Source organism: Myiozetetes cayanensis, unplaced genomic scaffold (assembly GCF_022539395.1).
Source record: "Myiozetetes cayanensis isolate MyiCay16 unplaced genomic scaffold, myiCay2020 scf4, whole genome shotgun sequence".
Lineage (NCBI taxonomy): Eukaryota > Metazoa > Chordata > Aves > Passeriformes > Tyrannidae > Myiozetetes > Myiozetetes cayanensis.
In genome coordinates, this window is record NW_026087631.1 from 64,986,928 (window position 1) to 65,007,313 (window position 20,386).

At 38.5% G+C, this 20,386-nt stretch overlaps 2 protein-coding genes across 6 annotated transcripts in view; one reads left to right on the forward strand and one right to left on the reverse strand.

Annotated features, from left to right (window-relative positions):
- TPGS2 (tubulin polyglutamylase complex subunit 2) overlaps nucleotides 1-20,386 on the reverse strand; it is a 698,248-nt gene that overhangs the window by 334,869 nt on the left and 342,993 nt on the right. The gene's annotated exons all lie outside the window — the stretch shown is intronic.
- Nucleotides 1-20,386, forward strand: part of UBAP2 (ubiquitin associated protein 2) — a 152,376-nt gene that overhangs the window by 50,253 nt on the left and 81,737 nt on the right. For 3 of the 5 annotated variants that reach the window (XM_050328800.1, XM_050328801.1, XM_050328804.1), the window contains 11 exons: nucleotides 2,607-2,659; nucleotides 7,881-7,948; nucleotides 9,015-9,204; nucleotides 9,831-10,044; nucleotides 11,460-11,734; nucleotides 12,849-13,027; nucleotides 14,097-14,304; nucleotides 15,491-15,530; nucleotides 16,946-17,129; nucleotides 18,255-18,321; nucleotides 18,981-19,176. In XM_050328800.1, coding sequence (XP_050184757.1) covers nucleotides 2,607-2,659; nucleotides 7,881-7,948; nucleotides 9,015-9,204; nucleotides 9,831-10,044; nucleotides 11,460-11,734; nucleotides 12,849-13,027; nucleotides 14,097-14,304; nucleotides 15,491-15,530; nucleotides 16,946-17,129; nucleotides 18,255-18,321; nucleotides 18,981-19,176 — 1,674 coding nt within the window. The remainder of the gene's footprint in view (nucleotides 1-2,606; nucleotides 2,660-7,880; nucleotides 7,949-9,014; nucleotides 9,205-9,830; nucleotides 10,045-11,459; nucleotides 11,735-12,848; nucleotides 13,028-14,096; nucleotides 14,305-15,490; nucleotides 15,531-16,945; nucleotides 17,130-18,254; nucleotides 18,322-18,980; nucleotides 19,177-20,386) is intronic. The other 2 variants (XM_050328802.1, XM_050328803.1) reach the window with 1 other exon arrangement.

Consider the following 20,386-nt stretch of genomic DNA (forward strand, 5'->3'; position numbering starts at 1 on the left):
GCAGGGCAGCTACTGGGCAACTAGCTGGAGAAACAAACACAGTGTGCTGATCAGAATGTTTTCTGAAGACACCATGCAAATACAAACTCTCTGTGGATTCCGAGTTAGTTATTTACTAAGTAATTCCTCTTTTAACCAGTGCTGGGGAATTATAAATATCAACACTTTCATTAAAAATATAGTGTATGTTTCTGTCATACATGCTCTGAAAGTGCTCTAGAACCTCATATCCTGAATTGCTGCCAGAAGAATCACAGTAGCTTGAGTGAGGGGTGTTTTAGGTGCACCATTGTGTAATCCATTAGAAAATCTAACAGGTTTTGTGGATGCAACGTTTAGTGTTGTTGGTTGAAATACAGAGTAAAGGGCAAATCTTTAGCAGTTCATAATGTTCAAGTCTAATTGTGTTCCAAATAATATAGCATCAGTTTTCCTGCATCCTTATTTTTATAGAAGTAATGTGCAGATGAAAAGGTCAGGTCGGGAGAAACAAAATGACCAATCCTCATCTAAAAGGGAATAAACCTGAAGAGTATGATTCATCTCTTACCTTTTTTTGTAATGTACAGGGCAGTGGGAGTTCCTGAGTGAAAATCACAGCAGTTCTTATAAATTAGTTATGTTGGAGGTGCTCACTTCTCAAAGTGGCTTATAAAAATGGAACTGTGTTCTGGTAATTTATGGGTGCCTCTACTTTGATAGAGTTTCATAAACTTCACAGAATAACTTCCTTTGTCATCTTTGTTATGAGCAGCCTTAAATGACTCTGAAACTGAAGAATGAAAAAAAAATTAAAATCATAGTGTAACTGTCAAGAGGGAGGAAGGGAATTGTTGCTTGGAAGTTACAAGGTAGTTGGTATTTGAGTTTGTGGGTTTGTAGGATTATTTTGTTGTGGTTTTTTTTGTTTGTTTGTTTGTTTGTTTTGTTTTCTTGTAGATCTGTAAAAGTCATAGGGAATCTTCTGGTCATTCTAGAACTTGAATGTAATCCAGCACAAGGTTTGTCTTCTAGAGGCAGGCCTTTTGTGCACTGATGGGGGATAAATACAAGCAGGGCAAATACCAGGATCTGTTTCTTTGAAGAAGAAATATCAGGGAAAGGGATTTTGTGCTGGTCAGTGGAAGGGAAAGAAAATCAACTGTTTGTCTCAAAACCACTACTCATTGGGCATTTCCTGCTTTTCAAAATTTCTTCAGAAATGTGTGGATTAGTCTAGAAATTTGAGGCGTTGTGGTGCTGTGCTTTGGTGTGGTTCTTGGTTGTAACAACATGTAACAACATCCTGGTTAGGGGCTGTTGGCTAAAATGTGAGCATGGGATATTTCAGTCTCTGAAACTCTGTTGCTCCGCAGTCAACACAGAGCAGATGTTACCTTGCTCAGGAGGTACCAAATAGTTCTGGATTCCTTCTCTTCTCCCTGCCGTGTGTAACTTCATGGTTGGCCTGATCTCCTCACTGGATTAGTGACATCCGACCCACCTCTGCCAAAACCTGCTAGTTTCGAGTTGTACAGAAGGAAGCACTAATGCAGTGGTGGCATTAGGTAGTACAAGGTGAATTTGATGCTGTGTTCAGGGTGGGCTTATTTCTGGATTAATGTGTCTCAGAGGGTTCCTAATTAAGTGAAAGGAAGTGATAGAAGCAGTCAGTTCTTTTGCTTTTGTACTTGATCAAGGGTGACGGTGGCCGTAATGGTGCTGGTGTTTTCTTTACTAGTGGTTGTGTAGTTTAAACAAAGGCTCTGCTTGTTACTGGGCTAACCTCCCTTGTGCTTTCACTGGTGGGCCTTCAGTCACTCTGTTGCTCTTGCATGTCTGTGCCTGCTGTTTCCTGTGGAAGGGATCAGGTTCTTTCACCCATAGGATCATTTCTTGTAGTTTTCCTGTTTCTGCAGGCTGTGGACTGCGTGCTGTGCTCCAGCGTTCACCAAATAAACTTTACCACAAGCTACAGAAAGAAGTGTTTGTTGCTACAGTGGAAACTTAGACTTTTTTGTTGCCATTATGAGAATTATACATGTTTTAAAATAACAGTGCTCTCTTGGGGTGAGGGATTGGAGTTTGCTCTGAGGAGAGAGTTAAAAGGTTGGAAAGGATCCTCCAGAGCATATCTTGAAATTGAATTTGTGTAAAGTAGGGTTGTGGATGTTGGAGCAGGTGTTGTGGTTGTGTTTTGTTCAGGCTCTGTATGAATTTGTGCATGAAAGTTGAAATCCTTTGAGAAGGTTGGGTAACTTCTCACCATCACTGGGCACATGGGAGAAAGTTCTTCTGATGCTTGGAATTAATCACGGGGTGCAGACATATGTGATGTTTGTTTACACAAATTAAGTCTGGCACTGTAGTGGCTAAGAAATTCCTGAAATCAGAAATTAAAGACAGGGGATGAGGGAGTGGTGGTATTTTCCCTCCCAGAATTTTAATTCTTCAGAACAGTTTTCTGGAGCTTCTAACTGTGTTTCCAAATACATTTCCAACCACTATCTCTTTGTTTGGGGTTCCACTAATAATGGAAAAAGGATTACTTTTAAAGCAGAAGGGTTGAAACACAATGCTGTGCTTTTAACTTGCACCTGTTTTGTTTTCTTCTCCAATTATAACAGGAGCATGGAAAAACTCAATAGAAGAATGGACAGCAGAAGACTGGAATGAAGATGTAAGTGCACCTCCTTGCGTATACCAGTTGATCGTTTACTCTTTTCAGAGTTTTTGTGTTGTTTCCAAAAAACAAATGTTTTAAGTAATACTTTCCTGTATGCATGCAGTGGTATTTCTTACTGTGTTTCTTGCTGTAATTCCTATTTATAATATAAATATTTAGATAGGCTTATTTTTAAAATAAAAGTGTGTCAAGAAATAGACATTGATTTTTGCTGGGTGGACAGTACATAGGTTTAAAAAATATAAGTTTTATTCCAAGTTAATTATTTTTGAGTTGCAGTTCTCCACTGCCCAGTGCTGGTGAGTGATAACTGCTTACTTCTGCCTACTATTGTATAGGGATTTAAAGCTGTATTATCACAAGACTTTTATGTAATTAAGTGCTGAAGCTTACTGTCCACTTTTAAACATCATTTGATGCTTTTTGTTTGAAATCTGTAAATTGTTCCACTTGGTCCACTTCATAATATTAAAAAAAGGGAGCTAGTAGTATGCTGAAGTTAACACATAATTCCTGTTGTTTCATCATGATGTGTTGTCTAAAGTACTACCACACTTTTGGTTATCATTCTTTATCAGGTGAGATGTGTTTTGGCATTTATGATCATCACGTATGAAAATCTCATTTGTGATGTTCAGTTTTCATCTGTTGTATTAAGGTTTAAGAAGTTAAAAAACCCCAAATGAGTGTCAAGAAATGTGGAAAAGAGAAACTCTTAAGAAGTCTTCTTTCTTTTATAGGAACTCTCGTTATTTCAAGTTTGTTTTCAGAAGAGTGAGAGGTTGTCTCTGAAATCATCCCTTTTGCCTCCTCCTTTAGGATGGCATGTCAGTGTTATCCCTAGGAATGTGTGACTGTTTCATTAACGGATACAAAGACTCCATCCTTACCTAGTGAGAACTACCTGTCTTTGAAAAAAATTAAAGAAACTCTGAAATTTGTAGGTTTTCTAGATCACTTAATGCCATCAAAAGCTGATATATTTTTTAAACCTGTCCTCAATTTCTCCAGTATATGCTAGAAATGGACTTACGCCTAAGGATGGTGGAAACTTATGACTTGTTTTCACCCCTGTTTGATGCTGCTACAATACAACAGTTGTAATATGGGAGGGGTGTTGATCAGTGGTGACTTGGTAGGGATAGAATTTTTTTCATTGGTTATTAAAGCTGATTAATTCGCACATAAATCTTGAATGAATTGTCAAGGAGCAGATACGTTAGCCCAAAATATGCAAAAAGGAAAAACGGATCAATTTGATTTAAAAAAAAAAAAAAAAAAAAAGGAAAGCATAAGAATACAGCTTGTGCCCTTAAAAATGTCATTTTATGGAAAATTGTTCCCCTTCAAATCAACCCAATCTTGGTCTTTAAGAGTTAACTGTAAAGGTAGAATATGTCCGTGTAAGAGATTCAAACTAAATCTCATGTTCTAAAAATAGTTGCATTCTCTCACAAAACACGAGGCAAATTGAAATCTTCCTTGCAAATTTTGACAAAATATCTTTTGCAGGAGGACTCTTATTGAACGTGGGCTTTTCTAGGAGGGCTATTGAAAAAATCCAGTCCTGGGCCAGGTGCCATCGAGTGCCTCTATCAATGATTGGGAAGTAAAAATAAAATCATTGCTGAATGAAATGTGTGGGAAATCCACAATGAATTGGAATAACATTTAAAAGTAAACTAGTCAAGCTGAGAAATTTGAATCTCTGCAAAACTTGATGTGTTCAAATGAAAAATGCTTTAATATAACCAAGTGCCCATTTTTTTTATAAGAATGAAGAGACACCTCCAGAACAAGAGGCTGGTGTCTGGAAAGGAGCAACTGAAAAGTTTTCAGGATTGTAGTGGATGATGAAGAAAGAACAGCTCAGCATGATTTCTTCAAGGGCTGATGCTGTATCAAAAAGCTCATATTGTAGTCTCTCTTCCCTATCTCTTAATCATTCGTGATTTATATTTCTGTATGCAGGCTCTCCTGAACTTGATTCTTAAGTACTACATCCAATTTCTCACTGCTTTTACAGAACAAAAATGGTCTATAATAGCTGAAAATTACTTACTGATAGAAGAGGTCCTTGAGAGGGAGATTTTTAGTTTACTGGATCTGAAAAGATTACTTTAGGAGTATATCATAGCCTCTGTCTTTAATCTAGCAAAAACATAATATGAACATGTGACTGGAAAATGGACCCACACGTTGAAGTGTATAACAAGCAATTCAGCAACATGACTAATGATTAAAAGAACCCAGAACTGATATATTTGCTGTCTGAAAGGAAAGAACAGGAGTTTTTCTAAAGAATATTTCTGTTTAAATGTGGTGTTCTCTATTCAGATATCAGTTGTGAGCAGGTAAGTGAAGTTTAAAGTCATTTGACTTGAGAAGAATTAGATCTTTGTGATCAAATAATCCTACCTCATAATTATCTATAGTAGTGAGTATTGGGCAAATATAATAAGTAGTCAGCATGCTATTAAATAGAGTGTAAACTGCTTGTAGTGAAAACAGGAGGTTGTATTTTGTTAAAGGGATATTCAGGACATGGACAGTGAAGGACCAGACAAATTATATACTGTAGATAGCTCTGGGTTTTCCTCTTAAAATTGGAATCATATTCTCCTGGCTAAAGAAAGTCAAGTTAAACTGCAGAAACTATCCAAAGGAGAGAAATAGAATACATACAAATTGCTGGAAAGTGAGTGAAGGCAAACATTTTCTGTACAATATTGGTAGTTGTAGTTTTTATTTGAAACAACAGTAACACTTTAAACAAAAAAATTAAAAAAAGAAAGAGGAAGAGTGTAATTTGGTGGGAGTGTTTCCTTTACCAGGAGGCAACATGAGAGCTTGTTTTAGTATCTTTAAACTTCAGTTCATCATATCAAAAAAAGTAGTAAGATTTGTTTCTGATTTGCTTATGTTGAGTTTCTCTGAGGATGTTGGAGTATATTTACCTATTCTCCTCACCGTTCCTGTTCTCCTACTATAGGAGACGGTAGCTAACTGTTATATATGTTGTCTGGTGACTGGAGAAAGATTTTATCACAGGAAAAGAAGCTGGAAAGCATGGACATTTCACTGCAGATGGAGGAGATACCCTTGTGAGGCCAGCACTGCAAATGGTTCACGACTGTTGTTTCAGTTCTGGGAATGTACCAGAGCCTCAGTGAAAGATTTGTGAGTGTAGTCAGTACGCAGTCAGCGTAATGACTTGGTTGGGAGCTGAAAATGCAACTTCTAAGAAACACTTAATACATCTGTGTAATAAAATTGCAGCACAAAATACGTTTTTTGACAAATACTGTAATCCCAGCAAAGTTCTGAATTGAGTGCTTGATTGGAGCTTGTGGCAGTGAGTTTGCTGCAGAGTGTAGCTGAGCTGGTGGCTGGACACTTCTGTTTGCGTGCTGGTTCACTTGTAGGGAGCATTTCCTCTCTCACACATCAGGCATGCTTTTGCCTTGTCACAAACATCCTCAGACTCCTTAATTTGCTTAGTTTTTGGGATTATTCTGTGTTTTGTCCATAGTTAGTCTTATACTGCGTTCTTACATGAATGTAAGAAACAGCTGACATTACAAAGAATTTAATATTTAACCAAGGGATTGCAGACCATAGGCTACTGGTTGTACCATTGGCTGACCGCCTTTTGCCATATAATGCAGGAGTCCATAACACCACAGAAAGTACAGTACACATCGTTCTGGAACAACACATACAATGGGGAAAGGGCTGAACAATAGAGGAACAGCCTTTTTAATGGCAAATATGCTTAAGCTGATTGTGCTTTGTTGATTTTGGTCAGTACATAGAGTTGTGGGCTGGCAGTGTTATGCTCAGAACACAGTTGTGTTCCAGAAATGAGAGACTGAAGTGTGTTGTATTGGCAGTAAGGGAAGGGAAAAAATTAAAAAAATTTGTGCTTGGCCTTGGAGTGGTGATTGCTCCCAGATAACCCTTCCATGTCCTTCTTAAATCAGCAGTTTCATAGGAGAATCCCTATCAAATGCCCGTATTCAGTGGTACACATGCTTTCAGTAGAGCTGCCTGTGGAATTGCAGGTGAAATTGTCTTATGTGTGTGATGTCCTTTAACTGGGCTGCTAGCACTGTATGCAGTTAAAATGCATCCTTTCCTGCAACAGTTGTAGTCAAAGGGCACATTCTAGAGGTGTTCTTTGTGGGTCAGGTATTCTTCAATCTAAAGTTAAGGGCACACTAAAGGAATTAAGGGTGATTTTGTGCAAATGGAATTGAAAGTATAAACGTTGTACATGGATACCTTTGTCTTACTCAACCTAACCTGGTTCCCAAGTACTCCTGTCAACAGAAACAAATTAGCCCTAGGAAGTTGTACCCGCTTTTTAAACAAGAAAAGCTATTAAAAGGCACAGCCACACAGCAAAAAAACAACGCCACTACAAACCAAGCCCACCCCTTTTCCCCCAAAACTCTAACAAGATGACTTCACTTCCCCAGGTACTTGTGCAAATATCTATCTTTACTGTAACAGCCTGGTGAGAACAGTGTGGTTTTCTTCAATGGGTGGTCTGACTTGTTACACTAGTGTTAGCAATTACACTGTTCTCATTTTATAATTGTTTTCAAATTTACACTCTCTGGGCAATCAGTTAGAGATGTTATTGCCACCCCAAGCACAGCTACCAAGAAGGAACCACGAATGCTGGTTCACTGTACTTACCTGAGTGCACACCTGCCTCTGCTGGTGCTGGGAGCTGAAATTTAGACACAGGGATACATGACATGAGTGGGAGCAGTGCAGTGCCTTATCCTTCTGCAGCAAGATCTGTCAGGGCTGCTCGAGTCCGAGGTTGTGCCTGCGCCCTGATGATAGACCATCTTTCATGTTAATTACTTTGTATCAATATGTTTTTCAGTTAAACTGTTTCCCAAGCTGCTGTAGTTACATCGGTATACTGTTGTGTGTTTTCAGTAGATCAACTTTCCTAACACTGTAATTAAGTTGATACTTGATTCTGTGGCGAAGACTCTGCCAAAGTTTGACTACGCCTATTTGTCTTTTTAAGCAGAGCTGAAGCATAGCTGTTTGTAATGGTAGTTTGACTTTATTTTTATCTTGAAAGTGCATGACTAAGATGGAATTTCTGCAGATGCTGCATGCAGCCGGGAAGTGTGAGCATATGTATGATTAAAACACATCCCCTCCTTCTCTGCCCCTCTCTCTTTTTCAGCTTTCTGAAACGAAAGTCTTCACTGCTTCCTCTGTCCCAGCTGAAAACCATGTGACTCCTGGGCAAAGGTAAGCTCTTATTCCATGTTTTCTCTATGCTTTAAAAACCTTCTACTTGATTAATGTTAGCTTGCACACATAAAACACTGAATTAAACCTTGGTCAACAATTGGTCAAACTCATCTCAAAACTGCAAAAGCCTTGCTTGCAAATTGTTGGGTTTATGGGTTCCTGAGTTTAACTATTTTTTACTATGGAAGTGGAGACAAACTTGCCGAATCTATGAGCATAATATGTCTTCTGCATGAGAACTGCTTACAGACAGGAACAAATGTAGCTGGGAAGGAAAGTTTTCTGCTGTTGAAAAGTATGCTTTGGCTTTGGTGTCCAGAAAATGAAAGACCTGCCCCTGTAGATACAGAAAGTGTTCAGAATATAGTGGTGAAAAAATGTATTAACTTGAAAGCTTGCATTGGCAAGAAGGTGAATTTCCTTGTAAACATCACAGTTATAGGCCTTTACTGATGATAGAGAGTTAAGATCAAGAACCAAAAATATATCAGTTGCTACCTTCCTTTCCTTGCATTTGCCTTCAAATGCCTGTGTAGTCGTGATGGGAAATCAGTTGCGTACATTAGCCTCTGGTTCCTGGAGAGCAGGTTAATGTTGTGTGATGAAGACTTTGGCAGTGGGATAACGTGCTATCTGAAAACTAAATAGCATGATGGTCCCAAAGATCCTGGTACTGCTGTACTGCAGCAGAATTTTCCATAGGATAGGGATGTGATTTGCATGGTGCATGATGTCAGGTGGACTACAGTTTATGTTCCTGTCTTTCTTAAAGGTAATATGCTCATATGTTGTTACTCCATTCTTCCAGTGGATGTCCCTCAGATAATGTTAGAAAATATTTTAGTTCATCCACTCATATAGGGGTGGGTTCTTTGTGTTTGTTTCTTGCTGTCAAAAAACCCTCTTCTGTCTCTTTTGTGTGGCAGACAAACAACACTGGAAAAGACTGTTATTAATAATTCTGTTGCTGGGATAGCAGCTTTACTATTGTTCGTGCTTTCTTCAGTGTCAGTGCAGTTTAATGGTCATGTTCATTATGGCCAAATTTTGCTTTGTTTTACAGCATTGATTTGGTGACACTGCTTCAAAAGCCAGTGACATCTACCCAAGAGGCAGAAGGCAACTCATTTGAAGCTCCTCAGCCCCAGACCTTTGGCCAAGCCTTAGTATTCACAAATTCTCAGCACAGCACACAGATGGCATCAGGAACTGGCAGCTCCAGTGCTGTAAATTCTTATTCTTCTCAAAGTCTGGTAAAATGATCTTATGCTTTCTAAGTATTGTTCATAAATAAATATTTCAGGTTAAACAACTTTTCTAGTGCTTGTCATTTCATGAGGTGTTCAAGTATTTGTAAAGTTCAGGTTGCAAATGAAGAATTCCATTCCTTCCATTCACGCCCCCCCCAAATATTACTTTTTCATTTTGCTAAATAGTTGTTTCTATGTTTACAAGAAGTAATTGTATTAGGTTTTGATTAGAGAGCAGATGTATTTGTTGCTTGATGATGTAGGATAAAATAATTTGTTTACTGTGAAGAATTGAAGGCCAGAAAACTGGTGGGTTGTTTCCAAGCACATATTTGACTACTGTTTATGGGAGCATGCCTATTTCTGAGTCAGTTGTGAGGTGTGAAATTGTGCATTTATTCTCTGAAAATTGATTCAACTATTAGTAAGTATATGCTATTTTTAAGATGTGTGAGTTCAAATAAATTAGTATTATTGCAGTTACAGTGGTAGAAGTTGTTACTGGTTATTTGTTAGTAATCTAGGTCTAAAGTGATTTTTCGTTGCTGCCAAATAGCAACAATTGACCCTGTGATTATGTTCCAATTAGTAATTAAAAAATACTCTCCTTCTTTTTTGTCTTCTGGTAGTCTGCAGTTCTTTGTTCTGGCTTTGGAGAACTCAGATCCTCTAAACTGGCAAACTCTACTGGTTCCCAAATCTTGGACCAGTTGAAATCTCCAGGATTGGGTCAGTTTACCTCTCAACAAAACAATAGTAATTCTGCCACTACTAGCACAGCTGCAGCATCATCCTGGGATCTAAAACCACCTATTACTCAGTCCTCAGTCCTCAGTCAGTTTGGTAAGTGCTTTGGCATAGCTTTCTTCTCTTTCTCTATTAGCCCATAAAGATATCTTCATGACAATGACAATTTAAAATGGCTTTAAAAAAAAACTTTTTCTAAAAAATATAATCGTAGTAATGCAATTACTTACAACACTGTAAGAGTTACACTTACTTGCTGGTCATGGACATCACCAGTAAATCACAAACTATGTTTTGATAGACTTAAGCCTATCCATGAATGTCATTACATCGTGTAAGCTATTGAGCCTTCCATGTAATGACATCTTTGATTTAATGTGCTTGAATATTTAAGTGGAACTTTGTTGTGACTGGTTTTCAACAAATGCTGGGGAAGACTTATTTTCATTGTACCTATGCTGCTTTTAGCTGAGTGTAAAGTTTTGTCTTCCCCCCCCCCAAATTTTCCCTCTGTTACATGAATTTTGACTGAGTACTGTATAATTTCTTCATAATGCACGTCTCAGTATTTTCTTCCTTTGCATGCTGAAAATGATTCAGGTTACTTGTTTTGCCTATTCATAATTATATGAATTTTTCATGTAATTTAGTAAAATTGTACAAACAGTGAAAATGATGGAAAATTGGTTTCTGCAGTGCTGTTCCTAGCAGTATTCTCACTGTGAGAGGATAACTCTTCTATCTCTCATATATATATGTACATGTTTATGTATAGATAACCAGCCAATTTTGTAGCAATTGCTATCTTTGACAGGCAGAAAGTCTAAAAAAAAAAAAAAAAAAAAAAAAAAAGTTTATATGCCTTTTAAGTTGCTTTCTAAATGACTTTGCCAACCAAATAAAAAACCCTGCATATTGCAAATGCTGTAGATCTATTACAGTTGTTGGCCGCTGCTCTGAGCCATTTCTTGGCTTTCAGCATCTGAAAAATATGGGATGGGAAGACTTGGGAAAAACCTGTCAATGTCCAGCACCTCTTTGACTCTCAGCCTTTATGAGATGGTAGATGACCTTCTATTTGTTTTGCAAATCTCTTCCTTTGTAATGGCAGGGAATCCTAACTCACAGTATCTCTAAATTGCAACTCTTTACCCCTTGGAAGTAATCAATTTTATCATCCCAGTTAATTGCAGAGAAACTTGCAGTGTTTGATTAAAGTAATCCACACCAGTTTTTCGGGACTGTGTAGATAGGTTTGTTTTCGTATTTTTTGGGGAAAGCCAAATACTACTTATCCACAGCAGTTTATTTAGAGTAGAGGATACCAAGTGTTGTTCTTATTGTTACAGTGGTAATGTTCAATGTGAAACTTGCGTGATCTCTGAAAGATGCTCTAAAACCATAACTGTTGAGCATGTCAGGTCATCCAGATTCTTCCATAAAGAGTAGAATAGTGAAGAGCAGAGTTCATTGCTTTAATTTTGATATTTCTTTTTCCCAACACTGACCAGACTTTAAATCCCAGCCTGAACCATCCCCAGTTCTGAGCCAGCTGACCCAGCGACAGCAACAACAAATACAGGTGGTTCCTGTTCCTCCTCCTGGGCTGGAGTCGTCCTCCTCCCAGGTAAAACTCCGAGAGCCATCACCAGTAGACACCTCTACAGCTGTTAGCAAAATATTGCAGCTGCCCACTATATCTATGGACAACCAGGCAGTGACTGTCCATCAAACCCAGCAGAAACAGATAAAACCACCAAAACGGAGGATAACTCCAGCATCCAAGGTAGGTAATTGTGCTTAGTAAATGTAAAACATAGAAAAACTTGTATCAGCAGTACAAGTGTGGCCAGCAGGACCAGAGCAGTGTCTCTCACCTGTACTGAGCACTGGTGAGGCCACACCTTGAGTACTGTGTTCAGTTCTGGGCCCCTCATGGCAAGAAAGACATTGAGGTGCTTTAGTGAGTCCAGAGGAGGGCAATGGAGCTGGGGAAATGTTTGGAGCACAAGTCCTGCAAGGAGCAGCTGATGAAGCCAGGGGTGTTTATCCTGTAGAAGAGGAGGCTCAGGGGGAACCTTATAGCTCTCTACAATTGCCTGAAAGGTGGTTTTAGCCAGGTGGGGATTGGTCTCCTCTCCCAAGTAAGAAGTGATAGCACAAGAAGAAATGTTCTCAAGTTGCCCCAGGGGAGGTTTATATTGGATATTAGGAAAAATATAATCACTGAGAGGATTGTCAAGCACTGGCACAGGCTCTACAGGGAAGTGGTGAAGTTACCATACCTGGAAGTGTTTAAAAGACGTGAAGGTGTCCTGCTTAGGGACATGGTTTAGGACTTGGCAGTGCTGAGTTTAGTAGTTGGATTCGATCTTAATGGTTGTCTTTTCCAACCTAAATGATTTTTGATTCTATTCTGTATATATTGTATATAAATTGCTAGGGAAAAGGAGAGCAAAGACCTTGGTGTATTTCATTTTTATAAAGCAGGAAATCCTAAGTCATTATGTCCAAAATAGAGTGATGATGACTTTTTGAAGCAAGTTTACTCTGTGTAGAAAATGACTGTTGACTGAATGATTTTTAGATTGACTTAATAGCCACAATATGAATATTGGCTGAGGGGGAGGGATGTACACAGATGACACTTACATACCGTAGAATAGTATGGTTTATTCTTTCAGCTCCAGATGAGGGCAGAATCAATGAATTAATTCCAGGTTGCAGGGATGTAGTTAATTTATGTAGTATAAGCTGTTGTCACAGTTTTAGTTAGCAGCACAGGCTGAGGAAGTAACTGAAGAAGACTGTAGCTAAAGAGAGGAGAGATTGTCAATTACTGGTATATTTAACAGAGACAGTGCATACAAAGATGTCATGGCTTTTTATCTTCCTTTAAGATTCCTGCCTCAGCGGTGGAGATGCCTGGATCAGCAGATGTGACAGGGTTAAATGTTCAGTTTGGAGCTCTTGAGTTTGGATCAGAGCCTACACTCCCGGAGTTTGGATCAACTTCAAGCAGTGAGAATACCAGCCAGGCGACCAACAATAGCTTATACTCAAAATCTGGGAAGTATGTGTGAGTTCCCCTCCTGCATTTGCCTACTTGAGGGGGTGAAGTTTGAGCCAAAAACATCAAGGCATGGTTACAGTGTAATGGGAGAAGAAAATGTGGTTAATTATAAGGCTAAGTGTTTTCTGTGGATTGCATCTAAAAATGAGAAATTTCTTCTCTGGTGATAATCAAAATCTCCCTGGATTGGGTTGAAGTGAAGCTGGAGATGACATGAATATAAATAACCTTATAATAAGCTACCCTTTATAGAAATGCTTTCTCATGTTTAATGGCTCTGATTTTCAGATTTGTTGGAGGGTTTGTTCATCACAACCCACATTTTTCTCTGTTTGATCCAGGAAAGTTGACTTTTGTACCACGTAGGTGTGTCAGTAGATTGGCACCAGATTACAGATCTGATGCTCCTATGGGATGAGAAAAGAAGTCAGTCTGTCAGTATGCCAGAACTCTTACTGAAATGCTGAAGTAGCCAGTGATGAGTGCCAAAGTGCCAGTAACCCAATTTTTTCATCCTTATTCAAAAGTTGGCATCAGTTAAAAGCTTCCTGAAGTTAATTCAGAAATATTAATAAAAATAAACTTTTGTGTTAATTTCTAGTTTTGTACATGATTTAAACTATTTGGAAAGTAAAACATTCTGCATGTTTTTAAGTATTTTTTTCTCTTTACATAGTTCTATCTGCAACATTAGGATTCTAATGTAAAGAGATTCTGTTTCTCATTATATACCAGACTTCATCAATCTGTCTTTTTAAAAAAGAGAGATTATGGATGTTAATTTATCCTTTGAGAAAGAGGAAATAACATGACTGAAAGTGCTTGTGTGTAAACTCTTGTTTTGGTTGGGCTGGAATGAGGAGGTGCTTAGTGTAGCTGATGTTTTGAAGCAGTGATTAGCAGGGACCAAAGCAATATTACACGATTTAAAAAAAGTTATTACATTATATAGTATAAATAATGTAGATTTGTCTGCATGTCTAAGGTAGTTCTGGAAAACTGTGTAGGAGCTGGTGTTTTCGTAAGGGTATTTGAGATACTTACCGAGATGATAAATAATTTTTACTTTTTCCAGTGATCCTTTGAATACCTCTTTGCCAATATCCAATACAGTACAGGAGTCCACCTACACAACCTCTGCCATCAGCTCTTCCAGTCTGACCTGCTCATCCCAGAGCACTAGCCCAGTAACAACTTCCTCCTATGACCAGACTTCTGTGCATAGTAGGATAGCGTACCAAAGCTCCATGGCTCCGTCTGAACCAAGCCCTGTGGTAGTTACGGTGAGTCTAGTTCAGAAATAACATCTTGGAAAAGGAGAAGTGTTCTTACCTGTGTTAGGCTTGCATTACCCAGCTGTGTTAATGTTTTAACCAAGCCAAGTGGTATTTTTGATTCCCAAGCCCAACCACTTACTTGTTTTTGCTTCTCCTAGTGTATAGTTGGTTTTGGCAATACTGTGTTTGGGATATAAGAGCCTCAGATTTTATGGTTTTTGGCATCTTAAATTTTCTTTTGAACTTTTTTTTTTTTTTTAAACACATAAGATTCTATTTGAGTTTCTTTCTCTAAAGCTTAGCTTTTAAAAGAGGAACTATTTCTATGTAAATATTAGTCATGGTATATTGCCATAACCTGACAATTTCTATCCAAAGGTGTATTATTTATTAACTTTATATGGCACCTAGCAAACAGATCCCAAAGTTTTTTGGCCCCTCCAGCATTACTTTTCTGTTGAATTTAAACACCATTGGGATTTAATTGCGTGTGTTTTTTTAATAAGCATAAGGAGAGGTCTAATACAGGACAGAGAGAATCTCTTTGGGGAGATTCAAAAACATCTACTCTCTTTGTATATAGCATGTAGGTTTGTTTTAAGAGAACTTAAATGTTTAAGCAACTTGTGAGAGTTTGTAAGTTTATTTACTTCTGGCCTTTGTTATGTGTTGGCTCAGTCACACTTGTCTTCTGCACTAGCTCGTATGTACTGGTGAGGATCAAGCATAGACTATCCACTTCTGTACTCCAGCGTTACCCAAAAAACAACTGGTGCTTCTCAAGTCTTATCTTTCAATGGAAAAAAATTGGCGTCTCTGTGTAACTTGGATAGTTAAAATTGTGAGTTGCATTAGATCAAAAGCACAACCATTTCCTATATGTTAATGCAATTCTTTCTTTCATATCGGTGTGAACCTGAAGTTTATGTCATATACAGTACATGGGAAGGTCTGCTGCTGATGGGTGTATTATGGGCAGTGGATGGGATTCTGTGTGTTCAGGACACCTTGCACTTGAGACAACTTTATTATGTGGTTTTGTTAAAGGCAATAAAAATTTAATTTTCTGCCTTGTCGTTCAATTTAGAATGAATATAGAATTTTGCATGAAGCATGTTGAATGTGTGATTCAGTCTGAAAATGTAATGTACCTCTAAGATGATTTATTCATTCATTTTTCCTTTGCTTACAGAACGGGCACAGTGGTGTTAGAACACAGGCAACTCTAGACAGTAAGTTTACAAAGCTTGGTTGTGCACAGAACTTTCTGATCTTTCATTACTACTTGCTGGGTACACAAGCGTAGCAGTGACATCAAGCTTAAGTTTTTGTATTGTTCTCTATGACTAATTTATGGCTGACCTATTTGAGTTTATTCTGTGCTTGCATAGGATATACTGCTTGCTTCTTGACGAAAATTGAAGTATGAAAGCAGCTCTATTAAATCTACGAACCTAACCAGCCTCAAAATTAGAGAAGCTGCTTTGCAGCTGCTTTTTCTTTTGAATTTGCCTGCCAGAAATTATGTAATGTAAAATAAAAATACGAAATTAAACATTAATATAAAATTTCTTAGCAGTTCTCCCAGTTCTCAGTTGGTAAGCTGTGACTAGTATTTAGCTGTAACGAAACAAAGTCACATTCTTTGAGTGCACCTCTCACTGGGTATAGTGTCACCCATGCCCTGTTTAGAAGCCCATGGGGGATAAGGGTGACGGACACATTCCCTGTGCTGGTACCTGGATGCCTTGAAGCAATACCTCAGTACTGACACTGTACGGGTGTTACTCTTTCTCCATCTTGGCCTGTTTCTAATGTAATAGTGACCTGTAACACCGTTACAACACTCTTGCTGGAGTTAAGATAATTTAGGTATAGTGTTCACTCTTCTGACCTTTATGTGCTGCTCTGCGGGGTTTTTCAAGGACAGCAGTGTGAATGAGCATCTTTGGAATTCCAACACCTCAATTTTAGGTCCAACCTCTTCTTAAACACCTCTTCAGGTGGGTCGTTAGTTGTATGGTGTTTTGTTAGTTGCAAGTTCAGTTTAAGTGAGCAGGAGGAGAGTATGCTCAGAGAGTTACCATGGAAAACACTGACATAGATAAAGACAACTTTTCAAGTAGAAAACTTTCTTTCTGTCATGTACAGCATTAATAAAAAAATTTATGAAATTCACTACAGGACTTGTCTTTTTGCTATAGAAAAGAAAGATCTGAGAATTCCTAATATTTTTGAAATTGTTCTGTAATGGCTTTATTAGTCTATAAAAATAGGTTTGTACAGTGCCTTGAAAAGGCACAAATGACTTGTGTTTGCCAGACCAAAATCAAGGAATTCTGAAATTATTTGTGAGCAAAAGCTAATAATCCAGATAGTGCCAGGTGAGTTGCAGAAGTCTTTAGTTACTATATAGGTAGCAGTGAAAATTGTAAATCTATTATAAGTAAAGAGCTTAAAAGTTAGAAAAGGTAGTTCAATTGCTGTTTAAATTTTCTTAAAAGCCAAATTGCTTGTTATGGTTACCAGTTCTTAACAGTCCGCTTTTTGTAAACCAAGGGAAAATACTATTGTATTCCTCAGCCCAGTCTGGGACATCAGGCATGCTGGAATTTCTCTCTGAATGCTTCTTTTTAACTTGTTGCAGCTAATTCATCAGTTCCAGCACCTAAGACAGAGCCTTCTCCCTCACTACCCTCAGCTGGTTCTCTGCCTAGCGTGGTGTCCACCACAGCCTCGCTCCTACCTTCAGCATCGCAGCACGTGGCAGCGTTGCCCAGCTTGCCTCAGTCCAGTGATCTGGCCAGCAGCTCACTCTCCCAATTAAGCAGGTACAGTAGGAGTTCTGATAAACACAGGGTTTACTTTTGGGGACAGGACAGGTGTAAGGGTGATCCTGTATGGGACTGTCAGACACCAGGGTCTCCTTCTCTGATGAGCGCTAGAATTAGGAGAGAGTTTCAGAAGAGAAGATGGTTCGTGTTGCACAGTATGAGCTCTGGGCTGCCCCCTAATGGCAGAGCAGCTGCTGTCCCAAGTTTCTGTGGTATATGCACAGCTTTGTGTTTCAAAGGGTTTGCTTCAATCATGCCAGTTAAATTGATTCCGCTTTTTTAAGCATCTAGCTGTACATGTGGTTTATGTCTTTATTTTGTTTGCCTTTGTTCAGTGTTCATTCGGTTTATCGCATACTGCATGGAGTAGCATAGAGTAAGTTACGTTGTTGACGTGGAATGTAAGATATAACTTTTGTCAGCGTAAATGTTTAAGAACCAGTTTGAGACACCTTTCAAGAATGCATTTAAAGACCTTTGGATGAGTTATGGGACAAATACCCTGCAGTTCCAATTGGTTGAGTTAATGTTATACAGCTTAAAAGGTGAGAAATACTGTAGTGAGTCAAACCAAAGCACTGCCTCACTTAAAACCTGTCTCCCATGTCAGGCAACAGCAGTTGCTCAAGAAAAGAATGAGAAACAGGACTTGTGTTTGCGTGAACCTTTTGATTTTGGAGTTGGTGTCCTGGAGTCACTGCTACATAATTCCTGAAGCAACTATTGTTTTTCTAAAGATACAGTAGATTGAAAAATACAAATGAATGGTGTTTTAGGTGTTTCTTGTTAGTAGTAGTGACTCTGTACTTGAATTCTTTCATTAAAAGGTAATAGGATTATAATTAAAGGAAAAAATGCCTGTAAGGGTGTATGTGTATGTATATATATAAACATATACATTCCTGTGTGTGTATGTACATACACACCCTTACAGAGATTTTTTTTTTGTTCAACTACATGTGTATACACATAATCCCCTAGAAATTGTCTTTACTAATGTCCTGCTGCCAATCTATGTTTGTATGTATATGTGTGTATGTACACGTGCATATATATATATATATATATATAAATAGTTCTAAGGAAAACTAATTTTGTTAATTCTTTGCAATTTCTTTCTAGCTCCCTTTCCAATCATCAGAGCAACCTGTCCCCTGCCTCAGTGTTGTCTTCAAGCACATCACATGTGGTAAGTCCTGTTTGCATTTCAACAGCTCTTTGGCATATAGTCAGTTTATCTGATAACTGAGACCCTCTCTTCAGTGTGTCCCACTACCCTGAGAACTGAAGCAAGGGCCTTATCTCAGAGAAGAAAGACTGCCAGCCCTCTAGTGGCAAAAAAAGTCTTTACCATTTGTGATTTGTATTAGATCAGGAATAGCTATCACTGAGATTTGCCAGTCACACAGCTGCAGAGGAAATTGTCATGTCAGCAAGGGGGGACGAAATAAAAGAAAAAAGGATGTTTTGTAACAAATTTATTAAAAGAAAAAAAGAAAAAACAATCATAGAAGTGCTGATCTGAAACATCTCCAATATGGAGAGGTTAGCTGGCAAAATGCAGGTGATGGAATGATACATGTTATATTTGAGTTACTGTGGTATAATTTTGTGGTGATATAGCAGTTTGAATTTGGCTATCATGTAATAGTTTTCTCTGAATCACAAAAAAGAATCACAAGCATGCAACTTAGTTGCTTGCTTGGAATGTAGATAAAGCCTATCTTTTGCATGTGCTGCTGTTACTTAAAAGTTTGTTGTTTGTTTTATTTTTCTTTTTTTTTTCCCAGCCTCTTCCACTGTGGTTTATTTGCTCCGTGATCCTCATTCTTTTTGTCTCCTTTCTAGCACACTAGTATTGAGAACACAACTTCGCTGCAGCCCTCAACAACCTTTTCAACTGCTTCAACCTCAGCCACTAGCACCACCTCCTCGGTTGTCAGCATGGCAAGCAGTATGAACACTACAAACAGCCTTGGCCTGAGCGTTACCAGTGTGTCTATACCAGCTGCCACCACACGGGCAGCTCCCTTAGTGTCTTCAGGTTGGCAATATTGACAGATCACGTGGATAGACAGAGGATTTCAGTCAGCAGGGCTGTCAGTTGAGCATCTCACCAGCCATAACTGTGCTAAGAAGTCCACACTCATGACTAACATTTCCAGCGTGCTGTATTTGCTGGCTTATGAAATAAAATTGCCTGGTTTTGTCTATTTGAAATATTTGTTAGGGTGTTATGTGGCATTTATATAGCACATTCCGTCCCCAAAGAGCTTTATAAATAGGCACCAGAGCATTTCTGACTTGAGAAGTTTTGGGCTAGAAAATTCACTCAGTTTTGTATTCCAAGTTGTGATCAGCTCTTGGCTGTGAGTTCATGTTAGCTTTAATTTCAGTCTTCTCTGTGACTTGAATTCATTTGGCAGTATCAGAATATACTGCAGTGTCCTCATTATCATATGTCACATCCCTACTGCCACTTCTATAGAAAGGAAGTGTCTAGGTATTCCACAGCAAACAGCACTTCAGAAAGGGGATCCATGGAGAGAGAAGGCTGGGAGGCTTCTTGCACTGATGTGGAAGCAATGCTTAATTCTTTTTCTTACCTAATAAACCTGAACTGCTAAAAGGAAATCCTATGGAGGGAAGTGAGTGATCTAATACTAAGATCAAGCTTACTTACAGAAGGATTTCTCATTTCCATAGCTTGTAAAGGAAGTGTCTTGATGACTGGCTGAAGTGCTTTGTTATTTTACTGTTCTACTTCCTCGCACTGCGACATGGAGGCAGCTGAAACCATTTCAGTCGTCTTCTCTTTGCTATTCCCAGCTGCAGTAAGTCACCCACAGAAAGTATGCTGGCAGCATCTGGTGCTTTCCAGTCGATTGCTGGTGATAAGGGGGAATGTGTTGACAGAGCAGAAAATAAAAGAATTTGCTCTCTCAGATTGCAATGATGTCTAAATTTGCCTTCAGGAGAGGATGAGGAAAGGTGAAGTTTCTGTAGTTCTTGTAACCCTCTTGGACAAAGTAAATTACAAAATCAGGCTGTTCTTTGGGACTGTTTTCAGTCTTAAGTAGCCTGTGCTTTTCCTTCTTTAACGCATGGTTAAACTCTTCAGGCTATTTTGAGCATTTTTATCAAAGAGCACAAAACTCTTCTGCATAGTTTTGCTCTTTACAAGCTAAGACAGTGCAGCCACCAGAACTTGTGCAGCTATCTTGTCTCAATGCTGAAGCCTTTTCTTTTCTAAA